This window comes from Heterocephalus glaber, unplaced genomic scaffold (genome assembly GCF_053883595.1).
Source record: "Heterocephalus glaber isolate CG9 unplaced genomic scaffold, H.glaber_assembly_v1.0 deba00001594, whole genome shotgun sequence".
Taxonomy (NCBI): domain Eukaryota; kingdom Metazoa; phylum Chordata; class Mammalia; order Rodentia; family Bathyergidae; genus Heterocephalus; species Heterocephalus glaber.
The window spans coordinates 5760433-5783172 of NW_028258369.1; the positions used below are offsets into that span (position 1 = coordinate 5760433).

General features: G+C 39.3%; 1 protein-coding gene across 9 annotated transcripts in view; it reads left to right on the plus strand.

Moving 5' to 3' along the window:
* Pcyt1b (phosphate cytidylyltransferase 1B, choline) overlaps window positions 1–22740 on the plus strand; it is a 100706-nt gene that overhangs the window by 57199 nt on the left and 20767 nt on the right. For 7 of the 9 annotated variants that reach the window (XM_013068315.3, XM_087193614.1, XM_004872229.3 and 4 more), the window contains 3 exons: window positions 1059–1175; window positions 16355–16506; window positions 19070–19148. In XM_013068315.3, the coding sequence (XP_012923769.1) occupies window positions 1059–1175; window positions 16355–16506; window positions 19070–19148 (348 nt within the window). The remainder of the gene's footprint in view (window positions 1–1058; window positions 1176–16354; window positions 16507–19069; window positions 19149–22740) is intronic. The other 2 variants (XM_004872233.3, XM_021250184.2) reach the window with 1 other exon arrangement.

A 22740-nucleotide genomic window follows, 5' to 3' on the forward strand; every position in this document is an offset into this window, starting at 1 on the left:
TTTGATATGAAAAACTACTTTTTTTCTCCCATCATTCATTTCTGGATCCTCTTCTCGGATTTTCACTTTTCAGTTCCTTTGTTGAGAGTGGAGAAAGGTGCAAAAGTTTACAAAAAATAGAATCTTCCAACAAATGAAACAGACATCTTCCAGACTATCAGGATGAGGGGTACAATAGAGTGACAACCTCCTTCCTCTCATTTTGTGAGTTGCTTTATCCACCAAATTGATGGAGCCCTATTCCACAAACTTTCCCTTCTGACTTGAAGGAGATGGATCTTTGGCCTGGCTTAGCAATAGTGTCCCACAAGACTATGAAGAACTATAATGTTGATTATTCACCTCTAACCTGGAGCACCACTCCTATATGCAGCATGTATATCCGGATTCTCCTCCCTTTAGGGCATGTCCTCCAACTCTTATAACACCAGAGAGGTTGCAGAGTGACTTTATGCAATGATATGCTGGTAAATATTTAACAACTGGGTCTCCAAGGAGAACAGGCCCTGATTTGTAGCATTTGCCAATTTCTGTGGTGTAAACACTCCTACTGTGGCTCACTTCAGGCTACCAACAAAAGTTGGAGTGGGAAGAAAGGTGTGCTACTATCTGAGAGTATGAGCAAATCCAGCACATTATTGCCTTTGAGAACAGGACTTGGGGTCTTCATTCAGTACTACAAGACTCAGGGACATAGTCATGTGTCCTTTCCATTGGGCTCCTCAGTTATTCCGGCCTTGATCTTCCTGCCAGGCTGACTCTGCTGTCTCACACATTTATATTCTACTCTGGGTCAAGAGAACTCCCCAGTGCTCTTTGTTTGTCTTTCTTCTTGGCTATAATATGTGTTCTGACTTGATCTTAATTTCATTTTTGCTCTGCTCTGATGTCTTTAGAAGAACCTGTTTTTAAAGTCAATTTCATGCACTAGTGTGAAACTGATGGTCCATAGAGTCTGTGTCTTATCCAGAGGATCTCTCTTGTGCCACTATACTAGTGGCAGACAACAAGGATTCCTTATTCTGCAGTGTTGCTAACAGTGTTTCTTTTTTTCACAGTTGACAGGCCTGTCAGAGTGTATGCAGATGGAATATTTGACCTCTTTCATTCAGGTCATGCAAGGGCACTTATGCAAGCAAAAACACTGTTTCCCAACAGCTACTTGTTGGTAGGAGGTAAGAAGCTCATTTTCTCTTTGTCCAGAAAATTCTTTTATAATATACTTCTTGCAAAGGGCCTCTTTCAGAGTTCCCTACGTAAAATTCTACATTGTTAATGCTTCCAACCCAGCCCATACTGACTTACTTGTTCATTGCATGACATTTAAAATGCCATTTAAAAAATTATAGTAGAAATGACATCATGAGATTGTGTACCACTGATGCTCAGGGAGAGACAGACTAATACCACCACCAAAGGTACTGCTTCATGCTTCCCATTAATACCTTTCTCCAGGTATTTGTGGCATGACACAATTTATGTTTCTAAAATTTTCCAGAGAGTCAAGAGAAAAGCTATATTGTTCTAATTCTAAGCCTTGGAGAACTGAAGATGTTTAGGATAATTAAGGACAAACAAGGCCATTGTCTGTTATGGTTTGGATCTGAAATGTCTCCCCAAAGTCTCATGTGTTTAGAAGGCGAATGGATCATGGGGCTCTATACACATTGGTGAATTGGTTCACTGATGGGTTTATAGCTAACATACTGTTAGGTAGGACCTGGTTGGAGGAGGCAGACCACTGGGAGCATGACCAGGAAGGATGTTTCTCTTTCCCTGGCTCCTCCCTTCTCTTGTTTCCTGGCCACCATGTCATGTGCAGCTTTTTGTCTACCACGCCCCTCTGTCATGCCATTTCTGCCCCAAAGCCAGCTGACCACACTGCGAACTGAAACCATGAGCTAAAATAAATCTCTCCTCCTTTAAGTTGCAAGTATTGGATATTTTGTTCCAGGGAAGTGAAAGTGACTGACATTGTTTATTTCCTTTGTGTGACCCATAGCACTTAAAACAGTATTGTGTTAAAAGTAGTGGCTTAAGACAACCTTAATTCATTGAATTTATGTGCAGTGAGTTAAAGAAATGGAGATTTATATAGCCAGGTAGTCTTTTTTTAAAAAAATCATATATATTTATTGTGTATAATCCAATATATTGAAATATGTATACAGTGCGGAAAGGTAAATTAACCTCACATACTTATTTTTTGTACAGGAACATTTGAAATCTATTCTCAGTGATTCTCGAGAATCTAATACACTGTTATTAATTATAGTCACCATATTCTACTCTAGAACTTGTTCCTACCCAACTGAAATTTTGTATCCTTTTTCTAACATCTTCTTAGCCCTCTCACCTTCTAGCATTTGGTAGCCACCATTCTACTTCCTGCATCTATGAGTTCAACATTTAAAATTCCACATATGACTGAGATCATGCAGTATTTGTCTTTCTAGGCCTGGCTTATGCTCAACATAGTGCCTTCCAGGTCTGTCAGTGCCATCACCAATGTCAGGATTTACTTCTTTTTAAAACTGAATCATGTTCTATGGTGTACATATACAATATTTTTTATCCATTTATCTGTTGAAGAACACTTAGGTTGCTTCTATAGCTTAACTTTTGTAAATTATGTTGCCGTGAACATGAAAGTACAGATGTCTCTTCAATACACTGCTTTCATTTCCTTTGAGTATGTACTCAGTAGTGGTATTATTGGATCAGATCATAGTCATGTTTTTAATTTTTAGAGGACCTGCTATAATTTTTTTAAATTTTAATGTAATACAAGTAGATATTAATAAAGAAAATATAAAAGCCATTCTTTGAAAAAATAATTTTTCATAACAAAATAATTAGAGAATAACAATGGTAAATACACTGTGTATCATGATCTTAAAAGAATATATTTTCATTTGCTAATCTATCTCTAAACTCATTTTCTAATAATACTGTACCTTTTTTGCATAAAACATTTTAATTGTTAACAAAGTATCTCATACTCAGTACAATTTTAAACATTTTCTTCCTATTTCACAATATCTATTATGCTTTTTGGTCCTTATTTACACTTTCAGTTTCTCATACCAGAGAGACAATGTGACATTTACACATGTGTGTTCAATTTATTTCACTTAAGAGTATGGCCTTAATGTGCATCCATTTACCTAGAAATGTCTCGGGTTTATCTTTCTTTATAGCTGAATAGTACTCCATTATATATATTTTAAAAACTCCACATCTTTTTTATCCATTCATGAGTTGATGGGCAGTTGGGCTGTTTCCAAGATTTAGCTATTACAAACTGTCCCACTATAAACATGGGTACACATATATCGCTGTGGTATGATGCTTTTAATTCTTTTGGGAAGATAGCCAGCAGGGGAATAGCTGAGTCCAATGGGACCTCTAATCCTAGTTTTTTGAGGAATCTCCACACTGATTTTCACAGTGGATGCACCAGTCTATACTCCCACCAACAGTGGAGAAGGGTTCCTTTTTCCCCACAGCCCTGCCAGCATTTGTTGTTGGTTGATTTCTTGATAATAGCCATTCTTTCTGGAGTGAGGTGGAATCTCAGGATTGTTTTTATTTCCATCTCTCAAATGACTAGTGATGTTGAACATTTTTGTGTGTGTATATTTGCCATTTCTACTTCTTCATCTGAGAAGTATGTATTCATCTCAGATGCCCATTATTGGATTGGGTCTTTAAATTGGGGGAGGGCTGAATTTCTTCAATTCTTTATATGTTCTAGATATTAGTCTTTTGTCTGAGGACACTAGCTAAAATTTTTTCCCACTCTGTAGGTTGTCTTCTCACTCTATTGGTGATTTCTTTTGCTGTGCAAAAGCTTTTTAATAAGGTGAGGTTCCAGTTGTTGATTCTTTGTAGTATTTCCTGTGCAGTCTGGGCTTTGTTCCTCAAGTCCTTACCTACTCCTACGTCCTTAAGTGTTCTACCTATTCTCTCTTCCAGCTGGTTTAGTGTTTCTGTTTTAATGTTTAGATATTTGATCCATTTTAATTTTAGTTTAGTGCATGGTGGGAGACATGGGTCTAGTTTTAGTCTTTGGCATGTAGAAAGCCAGTTTTTCCAGCACCACTTATTAAAGAGGCTATCTTTCTTCCAGTGAATGTGTTTGGCCCCTTTGTCAAAAATAGGGTAGCTGAGTGTGTTTGGGGTTCTTTCTGCATCTTTTAATCTATTCCACTGATCCTCAGGTCTGTTTTATTGCCAGTACCATGCTGTTTTTGTCATAGTAGCTCTGTAGTATAATTTCAAGTCAGGGATTGTGATGCCCCCTGCCTTGCCTTTGTTTCTCAGAATTGATTTTGCTATTCTAGGTCTCTTCTGATTCCAAATGAATTTTAGGAATGACTTCTCTAGTTCTATAAAGTATACTAATGGTATTTTGATTGGGATTGCATTAAATTTGTATAACAATTTTGGGAGAATGGCCATTTTCACTATGTTGGTTCTTTCTACCCACGAGCAAGGGATACCTTTCCATTTTCTGATATTCTCTTCAATCTCCTTTTTCAGAGTACTGTAATTTTCAATGTAAAGATCTTTTACTTCCTTTGTGAGATTGATTCCTAAGTATTTCATTTTTGCGATGCTATTGTGAAAGGTATTGTTTCACTAATTTCTGTCTCAGTGAGTTTGTTATTTGTGTACAAGAATGCTATTGAGTGTTGACTTTGTATCCAACTACACTACTAAATTTGGTTATTAAATCTAGAAGTTTTTTGGTGGAGTTTTTGGGGTCTTCTATGTAAAATATCATGTCATCCGCAAATAATGATAATTTAACTCCTTCCTTTCCTATCATTATCCTTTTTATTTCTTTCTTTTGTCTAATTGCTCTGGTTAATGTTTCCGGAACTATACCGAATAGGAGTGGTGATAGTGGGCGTCTTTGTCTTGTTCCTGATTTTAGAGTGAAAGCGTTTAGTTTTTGACCAGTTAGTATGATGCTAGCTCTTGGTATAGCCAAGTAATCTTGTTTCACAATGAAGGGACCAACTTACTTCCTAAACTTACTGGAAAGGGAAGGATGTGGATTGAAATTTTCTTCCCACAGAAGGTCTACCTATGTCAATATGGGTAAAAGGTAAGGTACCTGACTAGGAGACCTGCATCTTATTTCTGTAGCAGTATATCTATTCACTGTGATCAGTTTTGTTTTTTTTTAGATGAGGTCTCACTATGTAGTGCAGGCTGGCTTTGAACTCACTACATAGCCCAGGTTGCCCTTGAACTCAGCTGCCTCAGCTTCCCGAGTACTGGGATTACAAGCATGCACCACCACACATGGCATTCGCCGTGATCAGTTTTTATGGCACTGTGAGAACTAGATCCCATCAACCCTTAGACTTCTATTGTAAGGGAAAAAAAATGCTGGTAAGAGATGGTGTAACTTTTTTCTTTTCAAGTATTTTATTATCTTCTGCAAATTTAAAGGTGCTTTGTGGATATTGACGAGAAACCCTTCTGCAGATTTTGCTAAGGGTAATGCACAGGGATTTATTGAATGGAATTCTTTCTTTGAGTGGTGAAAGGCATTGGTTTACTAGGCAAGTCCTGCCAAAGGAACCCAAAGCAGGCAGAGAAACCAACCTTTGCTTATTTCTCTTTGCCTCAGTGGAAAACCATTTGTCAAGTGAGCCCACCACCTGCAGTCTGGTCCTAGGCTCCTGGACCATGGGGAGATCTCTGCAGCATTTGGGTTTGGGGCATTTTGGCAACTCAAGGTGGTTTGGTGTGGGTCACAGTTAAAATTTTCTATACCTGTGAAGTTTTCAATTCCCACAGTTGTCCACACTGAGCCACAGTTTGTCAATTTAAGTTTTTATGCCTGGCACTGGTTCCTTCAGAGTTTTAGTGACAGGAAACTGTGATTCTCTTTGCCTCTCTACCTGTGTCTCTAATTTGGGTGGCATCAGTTTGCCCTGTGACCTCATTTCTCTGTTTCTGAAGAGTTGTTGATTTTTCAGTTTCTTCTCCTTTTTACTTCTCGTTGGAATGGAATGGTGATGTCTAAGCTCATTACATGTCCGACCAGAAACCAGAAGTCCAATATTGGCATTTTAAAACAAAATAGTTACCTAATTACTTAAATATACCTGGTGGCGTCTGAAAACTATAACATTTTGAAATGTACCATCATACATTTATGATATATATAACAAATTCTTTCTTTTTTTTGTAGTCCTGGGAATTTATAGTGAGCTACACCCCAAATTTTTATTTCTTTGTTTCTTTGCTTGTTTGTATTTTGGGACAGAGTCTTGCTAAGTCACTTAGTTACCCAGGCTGGGCTTGATTTTCCAATCCCCCTGCCTCATCCTCCCAGAGCACTGAGATTACAGACATGTGCCACCATGCCAGGCTAACTCTTTAAACTTTCAAATATTTTATAAATTTCCTTTTATCACCTGCTACTTGTATTTTCATTCTCTTTCTCACCTATAATTTTTTCTAATGTGATGCATTAGTGTTTGCAAATCTTTTAGTTATCAGCATATAATACTCCTCTGAAATAAAAAAACATATAAATTAGTACAAACTAACCAAAGAACCATGTTATACATTTTAATAAATAACTATTAAAAATAAGCATAAATTTGATCAACAATGTCTCTCTTAATGATATGCATGGGATCTCCTTATTTGATATATCTGTGGATGAATATAATTTGGTTGTTAGAATGTAGAGCTACACATTAATTCTATTCCCATTTTTCCCTGTTATAGATGTAAATGCTGAAATATTTTGTTCACGCAAATGAATAGATGGAAATACAAGTTTGTCACAATGGTGCCACTCAATTTTTTTACTTCTTTCTGAGTTATTTGCCCAAAATCACAAAAATAATTTATTATTACTACTGCCATCAAAGTTTAATTGTAATGGCTTATCAAGTAACAATTTATTAAGATCCTCATTCAAATTTGCTGCAATGGATAGAAAATGACCTGGCCTACAAAAGGATGTGTTGACAAGCTACTAGAATTATTTTCTTTCTTCCTTTCTGGGAATTATAACAAAAGGCTATATCAAGACTTATCAAATGACTCTTAATTATAACCCTTACTCATTTACTTGAAAGCAATTTATTCAACCAGATAATACACAGAAAAGATTGGGGGAGTGGAAATATTGGTAATTTCGTTACATCATTGACAGTCTAATAGTTTTTGAAAATATGATTTTATCATTTGCCTAAAACCTTGAAAAACACTGGTATGCAATTTTAGCTTACAGAGCATACGCTGTAGTCTAATTTGTAAAACTATTCCTCAACGTCAAACCTACTAAAAACCTAGAAACCAGAAAACTCTTTTAATTTAATTTTAATTTTAATGTATTAATGTATTTGAAGCAGCTTTATAAAAAAGCTTTATATAAATAAATTATAGAATGGATTATATAAAATAGAATCAATCAAGATTAAAATAATGTAGATCTAATATAATAAGTTATAAAGAAGACAATAAATCATTGTACTTAATTTATAGTAATGCAGTGTAATTTATAGGTAAAATTATATGGTATTTATGAGGAGATAAATATGACTTTTAAAGGCATGCCATTTTCTGTCTAAATATTGGTGGGTGTGTAGCACAGTCTAGTGTTTGGCTTTGGGGAATAATTATATAATATTAAGTATAAAAATCAGAAATAACTTAATTGTCTTTATTAGACATCATGATTAAACTTTTCCTATGTATTTAAAGATAGAAAAGGGCATATACTACTAGAGAGTAATTGCTCTGAAGTAGGTAATTTTATTTTTGTTATGTGGGGGTAGAACATGAACATTTTAGAAGATCAAATGGGATGAGGATTATTTGTGACTATAAATGGAATATTTTATAATGTGAGTTTATCAAATAGGGTGTTTAAACTTCCTTTTTAAATGATGCATACGAAATCTGAAAAAAAGTCATCTAAATGTTTTACCCATGCATTTATTCCAGTGTATCTTAAAAAATTTGATAAGTCCAGAAAATATTCCACTTACATTTCTGAGAAGCCGCAGTACCAGCCTATACAGCTTTGGCTTATTAAAGTGATTTTGAAGTGAATAGCTGGAAAAAATGCTTACTCTTAACTACAAGAGAAAAGCCATTTTTAGGATTCAATATGAGTGTTGAGAATAGCTGAAAAAATGCTTACCCTTAACTACATGAAAAAGCCATTTTTAGCATTCAATATTTCTTTCCAATGCTCCTTTCACTTTGAGTTCCTGGGCCATATCCCTCAAGATCCTTGTGTTTTCTGATAATAGTTGGGAGAAGAGGAGGCAAAGTTGTTAAGCTAGAATTTGTATTATTCTTCATTCTACCATGTTTAGTTTCTATCACCAGACTTCACCTGTAACAGAAATGTGTGTATACCGGGGAAGCACAGGAAGCTTTGTAGACTCACAGTGCTTTCAGTAGTCATTACACGAGGTTTCCATTTGGTTTGACCTGAAGGCTTAACCCCTCACCCCTGGAAATGCAACATACCCAAGGTTTGGATGGCACCTTTCTTTTGTAAAGTATAATAAGGGTGGCTTTGGCTACAGAGGCTTTCTCAAGCTCATTTATTTTAGGAAAGGGTACCACTGGAAATTGAGGTTCTGAACTTTGATTCCTTTAAAACTTTCTGTGCTTGGATATCTCCTGAAAAGCCTTTGGATGGCCCTGGTGGGGGTGTGTGTACCCTAGTTTGAGAAGACCTTTGTCTTGGATTATCTTTTCAGAGTATCCCAGACCAACTTAATGGCAGACAACTCAATACTAAGGAAAGTTAGGGAGCCTTTAAAGAATAGGTATTCTGTGTTGTTGGTTGAAAGACTGGCTCTTGACATTGAGTGTGCAGTTAACAAATAGAATGCTTATGCTAAGTGCAAAGAGCCTACCCTATTAATTGTAGTTCCCCTTACATCTACCGGTAGGTTTGTTGCAGGAATTCCTATGGGGGAAGGGACACATGTTTCACTCATGATGCAAGTACATGGACAGGTATTTGGTGGAAATACTTGATATTTAGCAGAAATAATTTATTAAAGTGCTGTAAACTGTTGGATGCTGTGGAACATGCCTTATGGAACATACCAGCTATGGTGGAGGTGGAGGCAGGAAGATTCCAAGTTCAAGGCCAGCCTGGACAATTTAACAAGATGTTGTCTCAAAATAAAAATTATAAAAGGCCGAAGATGTAGCTCAGTGGTAGAGCACTTGTCCTAACATGTAAGAGGCTCTGGGTTCCATCCTCAGAAACACACACATACACACACACACACACACACACACACCACAAAGACCAGAAAGTGGGTTACTGGAGGTACTCTGGAGATACTATATTGTCTACTTTTTTAGGCAGTATCAGACCACACTATGATTATAATACTTGCATTTATAATGTCTTAAGCATGTAGCCAGTAATGATTTGAAATATTTTCTAAGCAAGATTACCTTGTTGCTACTATTTTAGTGAATTGAGACTACTTGCAAAGTACTTTTTCTTTCATTTTAATTTAAAAGTTCATGTCATTTAAAAATAAGTCAAGAAGCTGGGCAGGGTGATACATGTATGCCTGTAATCCCAGCATTCTGGAAGGCTGAGACAGGAGGATCAAAATTTCAGTTCAGCCTGGTCAACTTAGTGAGACCTTGTTTCAAAATTTCAAAATGCAATAAAGGGCTAGGGATGTAGCTCCGTGCAAAGGCCTGGCTTTAGTCCCCACTGCCACAAATAAGTAAATAAGCAAATAAATAAATAAAGTCAAGAAATTTAAATTTATAGCAGAGTGTTTTTCCCTAAAAATTATTTTAAAAGAGGATGTTACAAAATACCCTCTGCCTCATAGGAAGGGAATAAAATAAGAATAATGAGCATACTATTACTACTACTATAGTAAACGTAAACATTACTCCACCAACTCGGGTTTATGACTTATTGTGTTTGAATTGAGATTAAATATTCATCTATGGTTGAGGGTGTAGAGCACTTGCCTAGCATGCAGGAAGCCCTGGCTTCCATCCTCACACTACAAACAAACAAGCAAAAACCAGCAAAACAATCCTCTAAGATTTTATTTTGCATGGCTGGTTGGAAATGCACTCTCAGTCTTTATCAGGGACCTCCCGAGAGTCAAACAAGTGTCCAAAATGTCTGCAAAAGCAGGAGAAGGTCTTCATGTCTCTGACCCAGTGACATTTTTGCACCGCCCACATCATCCAAGCCCATATAATTACGAGCAGAGCGCAATCTGCTGCACCTGTTTCAGGTGAGACTCCTGTGATCTGTCCCCAGGTGGGAACCTCAGAGCCTAGGGCCTCATGTCCTTGTCCCTCCTGAGGCTCCTCCCTGGCCACTGCAGCTTGTGAGATGCACTGGCATTTGGACTTTCCCTTGAAATTTGGAGGAATCTTCTTTCTCATCCTCTTCTTCCTTATAGAAGTCCCCCCAAGAAGCTCTGGCTTTGGGAAGACAGCAGCCAGGAAAGCAGGCTGTCTACCCGCAACTTGAACTTCACAGCGTGGCAAGGGATTTTGTAGCAAGAGCCCTGAACATCTGATTAGAGTTGGGGCAAGGAAAAAACAGAACACAAATCCCAAAGGAATATGTCCATAAATGATCCTACATTGCCGCCACTCTTAATAAATGGCTAATATTATTGATTATTGAGTATTACTCAGATGGCTCAACTTTTTTTGTTTGTTTTGCAGTACTGGAATACCACTGTCCCAAGTTCTCCATCTGGTTGTCAGAATGCATTTGCCAAGACTCAAAAACAACAGTGCTGCTTTGGGCGTAATTAATGTTTAGACAATAACTGGTCAGCACGTTCAGCTGCTTCTTGAGGTCACTCCTGCCATATGAAAATAGAGCCCTGTATTGGTATAAACAGGACGTTTGTTTTCTTTTTGATCTATCAGGAGGCTATTTATTATCTCAGTCATGTAGAAGTTAGAGCAGATTGCCCAGGTACAGATTCAAAAAGGGAGAAGACACAGACTGGCCTAGTTTTGTGCTGTTTGAAATAGAAAATTGATGGATCTGAAATCCATTTCTGCTCAATGTGACTCTTGATGTAGTATTTTAATAAAGTCCCCAAAGAACATCTACGAAGTCCTAGGTCAGTTTTTAAATTGTATAGTGTGGACCATAAATAATTCCTGTTTATAGAGTCAAAAGCAGATACAGTGAATCAATACATCGTCATTATGGCTGTACCACCTGCCCTCCCCAGCCCTGCTTCTGGGCATGACGGATGACTCAAACAGGCAGGTCTCTTTGCTCAAGGTGTTCATAATGTGAGGTTTGCAAATGTCATAGCCATTGGAATCACCCCTGAAGCTTGTCAAATAAAAGTGTTGCCTGGGCCCCACTGCAGACACACTGATCAAAACCTCAAGGAGCAGAGCCCAGTTATCTTCATAATTCATAAGCTCCATTGGTGATTCCGGTACTCATCCAAGTTTTTGGGCCAGCTACATGGTTGATGTTGTTTTGATAATGTAAACTGCTGCAATAGGAAATGTCTCAGCAAGTATTTGCAAGAGATAGGCAGGCATACCTATCTATCTATCTATCTATCTCTTATTTGCATGTATGTTATTAAAACATACCTCCAGATAAATATAATCTATTATTTTAAATAATAATCAACACTTATTGAGCATCTACATGCACCAGGCACTATTGATTCACTCAGCAAACATTTGTTAAGAGCCTACGAGGGACTGGTCATCAGAAAATGAAACAGCTAAAAGTCCCTGCCAACAATAACATTAAAGAAGACAGCAATGACTGTGGGTGCCCTGGCGGGAAGCAGTTTGATTGGAATTCAGAATTGGCTGGGAGAGGAAGAGTTGAGGGAGGAGGGGAGGGAATCCTGCCACCAGTTTGGGGAAGAGGAGATACATGCAAAGCCCTGCCCAGAGGAGACTTCTGGTGGCTTCAGGAAACAGCAAGGAGCCTGGGGGCTGGAACATAATAGGAGACAAGTCAGAGAGGGTAGAGTGCTTGAGAGGTGTGGGGATTATAGGGACCTGCAGGCCGTGGGAGGGCTTTGGCTTTTACTCTGAGGGAGATGGAAGGACACTAGGTGACATGTTTTAACAGGCTCACTCTGGTCAATGAGAATAAGCTGTTGGGGTAAGCAGGGCTGGGCCGAGCTAGGAGAGGAATCCACTTCGTAAGCCATGGGAAGGAGGGGCGGTGAGAGGGTTGGAGGGAGCAGTGGAGCTGGTAAGAAGAATGCTGCTTCCAGGTGTGCTGCACTTAAAAAACATATTCATTTTTATACTCCTGTGCCACATGGTGACGTTTTAGTCATCACTGACGCCCAATGGTGATCCCGTGAGGTTGTAGTGGAGAGGATGTTCCACCTGGCATAACACGATAGCACAGAGCATCACTCCCTTGTTGGTGGTGTGTACCTGGTGTCCCGGCAGCTGTGTAAAAGTGTAGCATGTACAAATATGCACAACACATGATACTGGAGGGCGGTAAGAAACAACTATGTTATTGATTTATTATTTGTGATGCTATACTTTTCATTGTTAATTTAGGGCGTACTCCTACTTATTAAAAAACATTTACTGGGCTGGGGATTTAGCTCAGTGGTGCTGGCGCCTGCCTGGCAAGCCCAAGGCCCTGAGTTTGGTGCCCCTGGTACCAAAAATAAAATAAAATAAACATTTACTGCAAACAGTGTGCTGGGTTATGCCAACAGCAGCCTCATTCATCTCCTGTTTATTGTGTCTCTTGATTGCATCAAGAGGCCACCTCAGGTTACTGACCTGTACTAGATAGGTTTGTGTATGCACACACTTGTGATGCTCATTTGATGAGGAAATCAACTAACAATGCATTTTTCAAAATTTGTCCCCGTCCTTAGTTGATACATGACTATCATGGTCAAAAAATTATATATACTTATGGGGTACAATGTGATGTTTTGATCTATACATATGTTACAGAAAAATTCAGTCAAGCGAACATATCTATCTCTTCACCAATATACCATTTTTTGTAATAAGAATGTTAAAAATCTTTTTTAACAACTTAAAAATTTACACTACATCTCAAATGCCCATTTTTGGGTTGGGTCTTTAAATCTAGGGAGTTCGATTTTTTTTTTTTGAGTTCCTTATTATTCTAGATATCAGTCTTTTGTCTAAGGAAGAGCTGGCAAAATCTTTTTCCACTCTGTTGGTTGTCTCTTTTACTCTGTTGGTTATTTGTTTTGCTGTACAAAAGCTTTTTAATAAAGTGAGATCCCAGTTGCTTATTCTTTGTGTTAGTTCATGTGTGACTGAGGTTTTGTTCATGAAATCTTTCCCTACACCAATGTCTTCAAGAGTTCCACCTATTCTCTCTTCCAGCAGATACAGTGTTTCTGTTTTAATATTTATTTTTTGGTTTTGGTTTTTTGAGACAAGTTCTCTCAAGAGACCTTGAACTGGACTTGAACTCACTGTGTAGCCCAGGCTGGCCTCGAACTTGCAGTGATCCTCCTGCCTCAGCCTCCTGAGTGCTGGAATTACAAGCATGAGCCACTAAGTCCAGCTCTGGTTTTTTGGGGGGGGTTTTTTGGTACTGAGGATCGAACTTGGGTCCTTCCACTTGCGGGGCAGGTGGAGGAACCACTGAGCTAAATCCCTGGCCCCCAGCTCTGCTTTAATATTTAGATCTTTGATCCATTTTGATTTTAGTGTAGTACATGGTGAGAGATATGGGTTTAGTTTTAGTCTTCAGCATGTGGAAAGGCAAGACTTTTCAACACCATTTATTTTTATTTTTGTTTTTAGTGCCAGGGATCGAATTTGGGACCTTGCGATTGTGAGGCAGGTGGCAGCACCACTCAGCTAAATCCCTGGCTCTCCAGCACCATTTATTAAAGAGGTTATCTTTCTTTCAGTGAATGTGCTTAGCCCCTTTGTCAAAGATAAGGTGGTTGAGTGTGTTTGGAGTTGTTTCTGCATCTTCCATTCTATTCCATTGATCCTCAGGTCTTTTTTTTGTTTTTGTTTTTGTTTTTTGCCAGTACCATGCTGTTTTTATCACAGTAGCTCTGTAGTATAATTTCAAGTCAGGGATTGTGATGCCCTCTGCCTTGCCTTTGTTTCCCAGAAATGTTTTTGCTATTCTAAGTCTTTTCTGGTTCCAAATGAATTTTAGGAATGTTTTCTTTAGTTCTGTGAGGTATGGTATTGGCATTTTGATTGGGATTGCATTAAATCTGTATAACAATTTTGGGAGTATGGATGAAGAAGTACAAATGGCAAGTAAGTATATGAAAAAATGTTCAACATCACTGGTCATTCAAGAGACACAAATTAAAACAACACTGAGATTCCATCTCATTCCAGAAAGAATGGCTTTTTATTGAGAAAGCAACCAATAACAAATGCTGGTGGGGCTATGGGGAAAAAAAGGAACCCTTCTCCACTGTTGGTGGAAGTATAGACTGGTGCAAGCACTGTGGAGATCAGTATGGAGATTCTTCAAAAAACTAGGACTTAGAGGTTCCATTCAACCCAGCTATTCCCCTTCTCAGTATCTTCTTGAAAGAATATAAAGCATCATACCACAGTGATACATGCACACCCATGTTCATAGCAGCACAGTTTGTAATAGCTAAATCTTGGAAAGAACCTAAATGCCCATCAAGTGATGAATGGATAAAGATGTGGGTTTTTTATACAATGGAGTACTACTCACCCATAAAGAAGGATAAACTTGAGACATTTATAGCTAAATGGATGCACCTAGAGGCACCTCTTAAGTGAAATAAATCAGACACACATGTGCAAATATCACATTGTTTCTCTAGTGTGAGAAACTGAAAGTGGAAATAAGGATCAAAAAGTATAATAGGTATTGTGAAATAGGAAGAAAATGTTCAAATGAGAAAGGGCACAAGGGAAGGGGGAGAGGGAAAGGAAGAAAGAAAAGAAAAACAACAAGAAAAGAAAGATAAAATAAAAACATAACTCTTGTAAATAAGAAGGGAAGAGGGGTAGAAGGGAAGGGAGAGGAATGGGGAAAAATAAGAATCAAGATATATCATGTACAGGTACAAATTCCATACAATGAATGTGATCACTATGTATATCTAAAATGTAGCAGTAAACTTAATGACAAAAAATTTACAATATATTATTAACAACTGAGGTCACCATCCAGTACACTAGAGCACTAAAATTTATTTCTCTAGGCTAACTAAAACTCTGTACCCTTTGATCAGTGTCTTCTATTTCCCCTTGGAAGGCAGAGCTAGCAGTTTTCCTGATGATTTGGATGTGGAGCGTGGGAAGGGGCTACAAAAGAGGGTTTTCTAAGGACGCTGAGTGTGGCTGTTGGGCTGCACTCACTCCGTGGCTGGATTTGGTTCTGAGTGTGGAACAAGTTCGGCTCCAGGAAAATGATCAGTTTCATTTGTAAACCACAGCTTATACACTCGAAATTAGAGAATTGTGTGTACACAATACCATAAAGAAAAGTATCGTCATTCCAAGGAGCAGTCAGGGCGGTTTTAACCAGCTGCAGCAAGACCATCACCAGGATCTCAGTAAATGGGGACGGTACCCACAATGACATTTCTTCCTGGCATATAGCAAACATTAGGGTGGCTACATTGGCCAATCAAAAGATAAGATAGTGGATAATATTTACTGTTCAGTTTATTTCAAAGCACTTTTATGTAAATTCTCAAAAAAGTCTTTCCTAAGGCCAATAGTGAAGGATGTAACAGTCTGAATTTGAGGGCTCAGGAGCCTGAGATCTGAGAAAGGTAAGCAACATGGGAGGGGTGAACTCTGCTGGATCAGACCTTCTAATTTTTAAACTTTCTCCTCTTAATTGTGTGGCCTTATGTTTAGTGATTGGACCTCAATCCAGGGAAGAGGAGTATGTGTGTCTGTGTGTGACACTAGGGTTAAGTATAAATCATCTAGCAGATGAAATGGGACTAATTGATCAAACCGTCTTCTTCTCTCTCTCTCCTTTCTCTGTTCATCTGGTCATTTTATTTCTGAATAGTAAATTTCACTAAAGGAAGGGGTAGGGAGATAAAAAAAGATATGAAAGTCAGATCAGGTAGCGTGGAGAATAATTTTAATAAAAGTCTCAGTAGAGAATGCAGTTGTAATTAGCACTAAAATGAAATTCTGAAATCTTGGTGGATTTAAGTTTGCTTTGGTCTCTTGATCCTTTGTTCCTATAAAAATCTGAGTTCAATTATGCCAAGTATCTAGCGAGGCTGTGCTCCCTTTGTCTTGCTGAAGAAGGCATGTGCGCACCAGGATGGCTAGCAGCAGCATCTAATAGACTTTGCTATTTCAGTTTGCAGTGATGATCTTACCCACAAATTCAAAGGTTTTACCGTGATGAATGAAGCAGAGAGATATGAAGCTCTCAGACACTGTCGCTACGTGGATGAAGTCATCAGAGATGCTCCGTGGACTCTCACGCCAGAGTTTCTGGAAAAACACAAGGTACCTCTTGTTGTCATTCCATGTTCTCTAAGTAGCAGGATTAGGAATCTGGTTCTGCAACTGAAATTGCGGAAAGCCCTAACCCTTCCAATTTCAGGAACTGTCATATGCCGTCACTTGATGTAGGAACTGTCATATGCCGTCACTCTTCCGTCCAAGCCTGAAGACCTCTATATTCTCATTTCCTCGACTACAGATGCTAGAGGTAGACCACCCAGGTCCAAATTCTTCTAACTGTGGGACCTTGAGCAAGATATTTAACTATATTATACTCACTTAACTTCATCTGTGAAATGGAATGATATTGGTATCTTCATCTTAGGGCCATTTTGAGAATCTCATGAGAGAATCTAAATAAAGCACTTGGAAAACTGGCCGGCCCATACACAGCAAAAGCTCTAAGAATGTCGTCACTACCACCATTATTATTGGTGCTTACAGATTCACAGGCCTCCTTTTTCATGGAGCAAATATATACACATCTTACCCAGAAGGTCAAGGGCCAGCCTTTAAGGAAAATCTTCATATCTCTGATTTTGTGACCCTGAGATACCTACTGACATAAAATATTTATTAGTTGAAAACATGAGAAACTCTTTTGATCTGCATCAAATTATGTGCTTTGCATCTTCCTGCCAGCCTCACATTAGGAGCTATTCTTTCCTTTTATAAGCAGTACAAAAAAATAAGATTAAGCTGTTCTAAGAATTTTCTTTTCTATTTTTAAATTCGCATTGCAGAAGAGAATAGAGAACACTGATAAATGTGCATGGGTAATAGCAGAGGAGACAATTTCCTAGTGAGAATAAAAAGAAAAAGGAAAAACTACAATATGATTTACTTTTAGTAATCACTAATACATTTTTACTAAGCATCTATCATATGTTCAACATGTGATAGGCATTATAGGGGATGCTAATAATGATAATGATGGCTGCCATCTATTGAGTATTTACAATGTGCCCAGCACTGTGCTAAGGGTTTTTCTATTATTATGAGTTAAATTCGATCTCATGGCTACCCTAAGATGTTGTTGTTATTGTACATTGGAGAGGGAGAAGAGGAACTAAGTTTGAGTCCAGAGCATAGAATTAGTAATAGCAATAATAACCATTTATTGAGTACTTACTATATACCAGTTATTACTTTTGAGTACTGTCAGGTAATTATACCTCTTAATCCAATGCTTCTCCAGTGAGTTTGCCCCCGAAGGGATATTTGTTAACGTCTGGAGATGTTTTTGGTTGTCATGGCTAGAGGGTGCTACTGGCATCTAGTGGATAAAGGCTTTGGATGCTGCTAAGCATCCTCCAATACACAGGACAGCCACACATAACCAAAAAATTATCCAGACCCCAAAGTCACTAGTACCAAGGTAGAGAAATCTTGATTGAATCTTTCCCACCAACTTAATAGTTACAGCTAATAACTGATAGGGCATGAATCATACCCTGGAAAATTAAACTCCTACTCTAAACCACCTCTCAAGGTAAAGTAAAGTTTCATTATAAAAGGCTTTAAAAGCTGTGCAAGGAGCATTTACCTGATGCAGTAGGAGACAGGAATGAAGATTAGTAGGTTTGAGGAAAACCAGAAGAAAACTGTTTAAGGAGGACAACCCATGTGACAGCAGGACAGCTTGGAAAGGAGGAAGCCTACAGAGAGGAAGTCCAGATACAAGTTGGTGTCAATAATCCAGGTGGCAAGTCCCTGGATTTAGTATAGCAGCGAGGGAGAGGAAGTGAAGGGCCTGTACACACACACACATGCACACATGCACACACACTCCAATGGAACCTGTGCCCTATGGGATGTGGAGAGAGAAGGACACAGGGAACAAAAGTCAACTCCAAGATTTTGGCCTAGGTCAGCTGAGAAAATAGAGGTGCCACTGCAAAGAGGCACTAATTTTCAGGAAGATGAATTAAATATAGGACAAGTTGATTTTTAAAGTGACAGCAAAAGTATTAAAGAGGGGTATAGTGGGTGTTAAAAAAAACACCCTGGCCTGGTTCCCTGGCTGCCCACTCCTTTTCCAAACCACTAACAAGCTGTGTGACATTGGGCAAGTTGAACGAGTTATCTAGTGTCAGTACCTTGTGTCCTAACTGAAGTACTGGTTATGAGGATCATACCCATCTCACAAGGTTATGAGGATCAAATGAGAAAAGAGACAAATTCCTTTTCTCAATATAAAATATGACCAAAGTGTAAAGGCCTATTGCCATCAATGGGGTAGGAAATGGAAATTTTGGTTCTTTATCATAGCAGGCATGATTAAAACCTGAGAAATGAGTCTTCTGAAGTAGAACATTTATAGGCAGAAGTACAGAAGGCCAAGAAAACCTACTATCGGAGGCAGAAGAAGAGAGAGACCACCAAAGGAGAGGAACCAAACATTTGTTTTTCTCAGTTACCATCATCTCATGGAAATAGAGATAGTTGGAAATACCTTTCTTTCAAGGATTCAGATACACAAAGGCATTTGGGGGTCACCATTCCCCTCTAAATCCACAGATAAGTACATCTGTCCCAGTGGTGACATCACTCTTCTCTCCAACAGATTGACTTTGTGGCTCATGATGACATCCCATACTCTTCTGCCGGCTCGGATGACGTTTACAAGCATATAAAGGAAGCAGGTGAGTTATCCCCTGTGTTCACTTGTCCACCACAGCAAATAATGAGGCAGAAGAAGGGATCATCAAAAAATGTGTACACTCTTCAGCAGTTCGCTGGATTAATAAATGTCTGGTTTTTTTGGTTTTTGGTTTTTGTTTTTTTTGGTACTGGGGATCAAATTCGGGTCCTTGCCCTTGCGCAGCAGGTGGTGAAATCATTGAGCTAAATCCCCGGCCCAAGATTAATAAATGTCTGGAAGCTAATGGTCAACACTTTGAGCAATTACAAGAGTAATTGTAGAGGCCAAAGGTAACTTCTATTCATCTCATGGTATCGTGATAAATTTAGTATTAAAATATTTATATGGATTTTTCTTTTCCTGATGTATACATTTTTTGCCCCCCTCTCCATATATATATATATATATATATATATATATATATATATATATATATATATATATATATATGGTGTTGGAATTTCAGGTGTCTCCCAAGCAGCTTCTAAAAAGCCTCTCTAACATATGCTAAGGCTCATTCATGGCACAGATGCCACTTAGGTATTTATACAGGCATTAACCTGAGCAACAAAGTACTTGAACTCTGTAAGGACCTGGTGTAGAACACTGCTTTTTAAATGTAAATGTGCCAGCCAACACATCATCTGCAGGCTCTTGTGAGAATTCAGATTGGGATTCAGTAGGTCTGGTGTGGCCATTCCCATTTCTAATGAGCGCCCAGATTGCAGGTCCATAGACCTTATTTGGAGCAGCAGGGATGTAGACCAGGGCTTGGGGTGCAGCTGTCACCCCTAGAGTTAACTGAATCACTCTTCCTGGGTGAGCATTCCTCAGCTACCTTGTACTGTAGGAACAACAATATGGTACTGCTTTTCTTTCTGGGTGAGTGCCTCCAGTGAGCTAAGAATAGGTTGCTTTCCTGATTTAATGGGGTAAAATGTCAAATTCCAGTTGTCTCAGTGTAGGAACAAGTCCAACATTTTTCTAACTCTGGCAATCCAGCATCCCTATTGCATAACACAATGACTCCCAAAGTTGAGTGACTTTATTTTGCTCCTGATTTGGAGGGGCAGGATTTTAACAGGGGTGTGGCTGGATGCTTCTTGCTTGGGTGTCTCAAAGTAGTTGTCAGGTTGGCAGGGGCTGCAGTCGTCTGAAGGCTCAGCTGGGCTGGGGCTCCCAGATTGCGCACTTACATGGCTGGCCCTGGGTGCTAGCTTTCAGCATGGAGCTCAGTTGTGGTTGTCACTGGGTCACCTGCATGTGGCCTCTCCATGTTGCTTGGGCTTCTCACAGCAAGGCTGCTGAGAGGAACTGTCTAGAGAGGAAGCAGTCTTGAGAGAAGCCACACAACCTCTTCTGATGTAGCCTTGGGAGTCATACAGTGTCATGCCACATTCTATTAAGTACAAGCACTGAACCAGCCCAAATTCAAGGGGAGGGGAGCTGTGGCCATAATCTACCACAATTCCCTTTCCAAATTGAATAGTCAGGTGGGTATTTTGCTTGCCCTGGGAGCACAGGCCTAAGACTATGTATGACTTTTCATATGTACAAGGACTTTTCCTTCTGCCCCATGAATTTGCTCTGCTGAGTCCTCACCAGGAGAGAGAGAGTAACAGGAAAGTTCTACTTGAGGCCTAGGTAGAGAAGGCCAGAGTTCATTGTGGGAAAAAGATGCCCAAAAATGGCCTAAGCACCCATATTTGGCTTTTATACTCTAATCTTGGTTTATTTTAAAAGTCAAAAATCACTTTAAATGAAGCCAAAGGTATGAAGGGTGTGAATTAAGCTTTCCAACACTGCTCTGCTTGTCAGAGCTACATGTTAAAATCCTGTAGCAAAGCTAGATGAAATGATGGAGCCAAGATTAAATAGACTGTAAGGTCCACATTACTCATCATCATTCTAATATTGCCTACTACTATTGAAAGTTTCCTTCATTAACATGTGCTTTGCTGCTTCTTAAAATAGCAAATAACCAAATGCCGCAATTCTGAAAAGCATGATAAAAAAGGTTCTCTGATCATGCTCATTACTGAATATTTTTAGCAGAGCAATAATTAGGATTTGGAGGAAGCCTGGTGCCTCATCATGTCAGCAGAGGGCTTGGCTTCTTTCAGAGACCTACCTCCCCACCAGCCAAAGCAAAGCTCTTCCCAACCCCAAATCTACTTTCAGCTACTCAACCACAGAACCTCACCCCCTGGCTTCAAAGGAAGGGTGAGCTCATGTCACCAACGTTGAAATGCCTTGCTAATATCTGTTAGTAGCTAGAAAATTGTCTTCACATTCCAGCAGCAGGAGTGTGGGTGAAATATCCGCCTGCTAAAAGATGGGTTGTATTTCTCACCAGAAAACTCCGTGCTACTCCCACCAAGGTAGGGATGTCACCCAAGGCCCCCTAGTTTAGAACCATAATGCTATTTATATCCATGTGTTTAGATGTTTGCACGCTCTGTCTTCTATTTAGTTTTATGTGTTTGGTTTCACCCTCCAAGAAGGTGATTTTTAAAAGTCTGATTTAGTGGCAAGCCCCAACTCTGTCCTTTCAGCCTATTGCTCTGTCCCTAATATCAGCAGCATACCCCTGCTGCCGATGCTGTCAATGTACAGGTGATATCAATGAAAGCTGCAAAGGGACACCCTAGTTGGGCTGCGAGACGGAAAAATTCAGAGAGAACTGGATTTGAAAGGGCACTGAGAGGTCAATATTCATTCATTTAACAAATACTGCTATAGTGCCTGCTTGTCCCTGGGGGCCAAGAAGAGAAGCAAGAGGGTGCAGCTCCAAGACAGCCACTGAGCGAATTGTTCTATGAAGGCCTTGCAGTATCTGAAGGGAAAGGGCAGTGGAACACGGGAGGGACTAATAACCAGAAAGACTCGGTCTGGGGGCTGAGAGATTTTCTTGAGGAAGTGACATTAAAGCTGAAACCCAATAGATGACCAAAAATTCACCAGATAGAGATTGCCTTTGTGGCAGGGTGGAGGGAGGAGGGCCAACACTTTCAGGACACTAAAGAAGTACAATGTGACTGGGCTGAAGCAGGGTCAGCGTTTTGTTCAACTCCACAGACTCCAGCGAGAGCAAAGCTTAAAGTTGTAAGGTACAGAGGCCTGGGGTTAGAGAGTGAAGGGAAGAGGGTCTGAGAAAGTAGTACTATGGGGACGTGATCATGCAAGCCGCTACAGTACCAAGTCAAGGATTTGACTCTAAATCCAGAGGACAAGAGGTAGTTAGTAAAGGAGTGTTGAGCAGGCGTCAGACTTGCATTTAGAAAGATCACTCTGTGGATCTTGCTACGTGGGTTGAAGTGGACAAAAATGACCTTGCTGGGGCTGGGAATGTAGATGATGGTAGAGACACTGCCTAGGGTGTACAAGGCCCTGGGTTCCATTCCCAACACTCCACCACACACACACACACACACACACACACACACACACACACACACGACACATACAACATACAGCTGGAGAGACTGGTTTTGAGGCCCTCGCTGTAATCTTTGAACAAGATGGTGTTAGACTGGCTGAGGATAGAAGGTGGAGAAAAGGGGAATCATCTGAGAAGTAAGTTAGTGATTAGA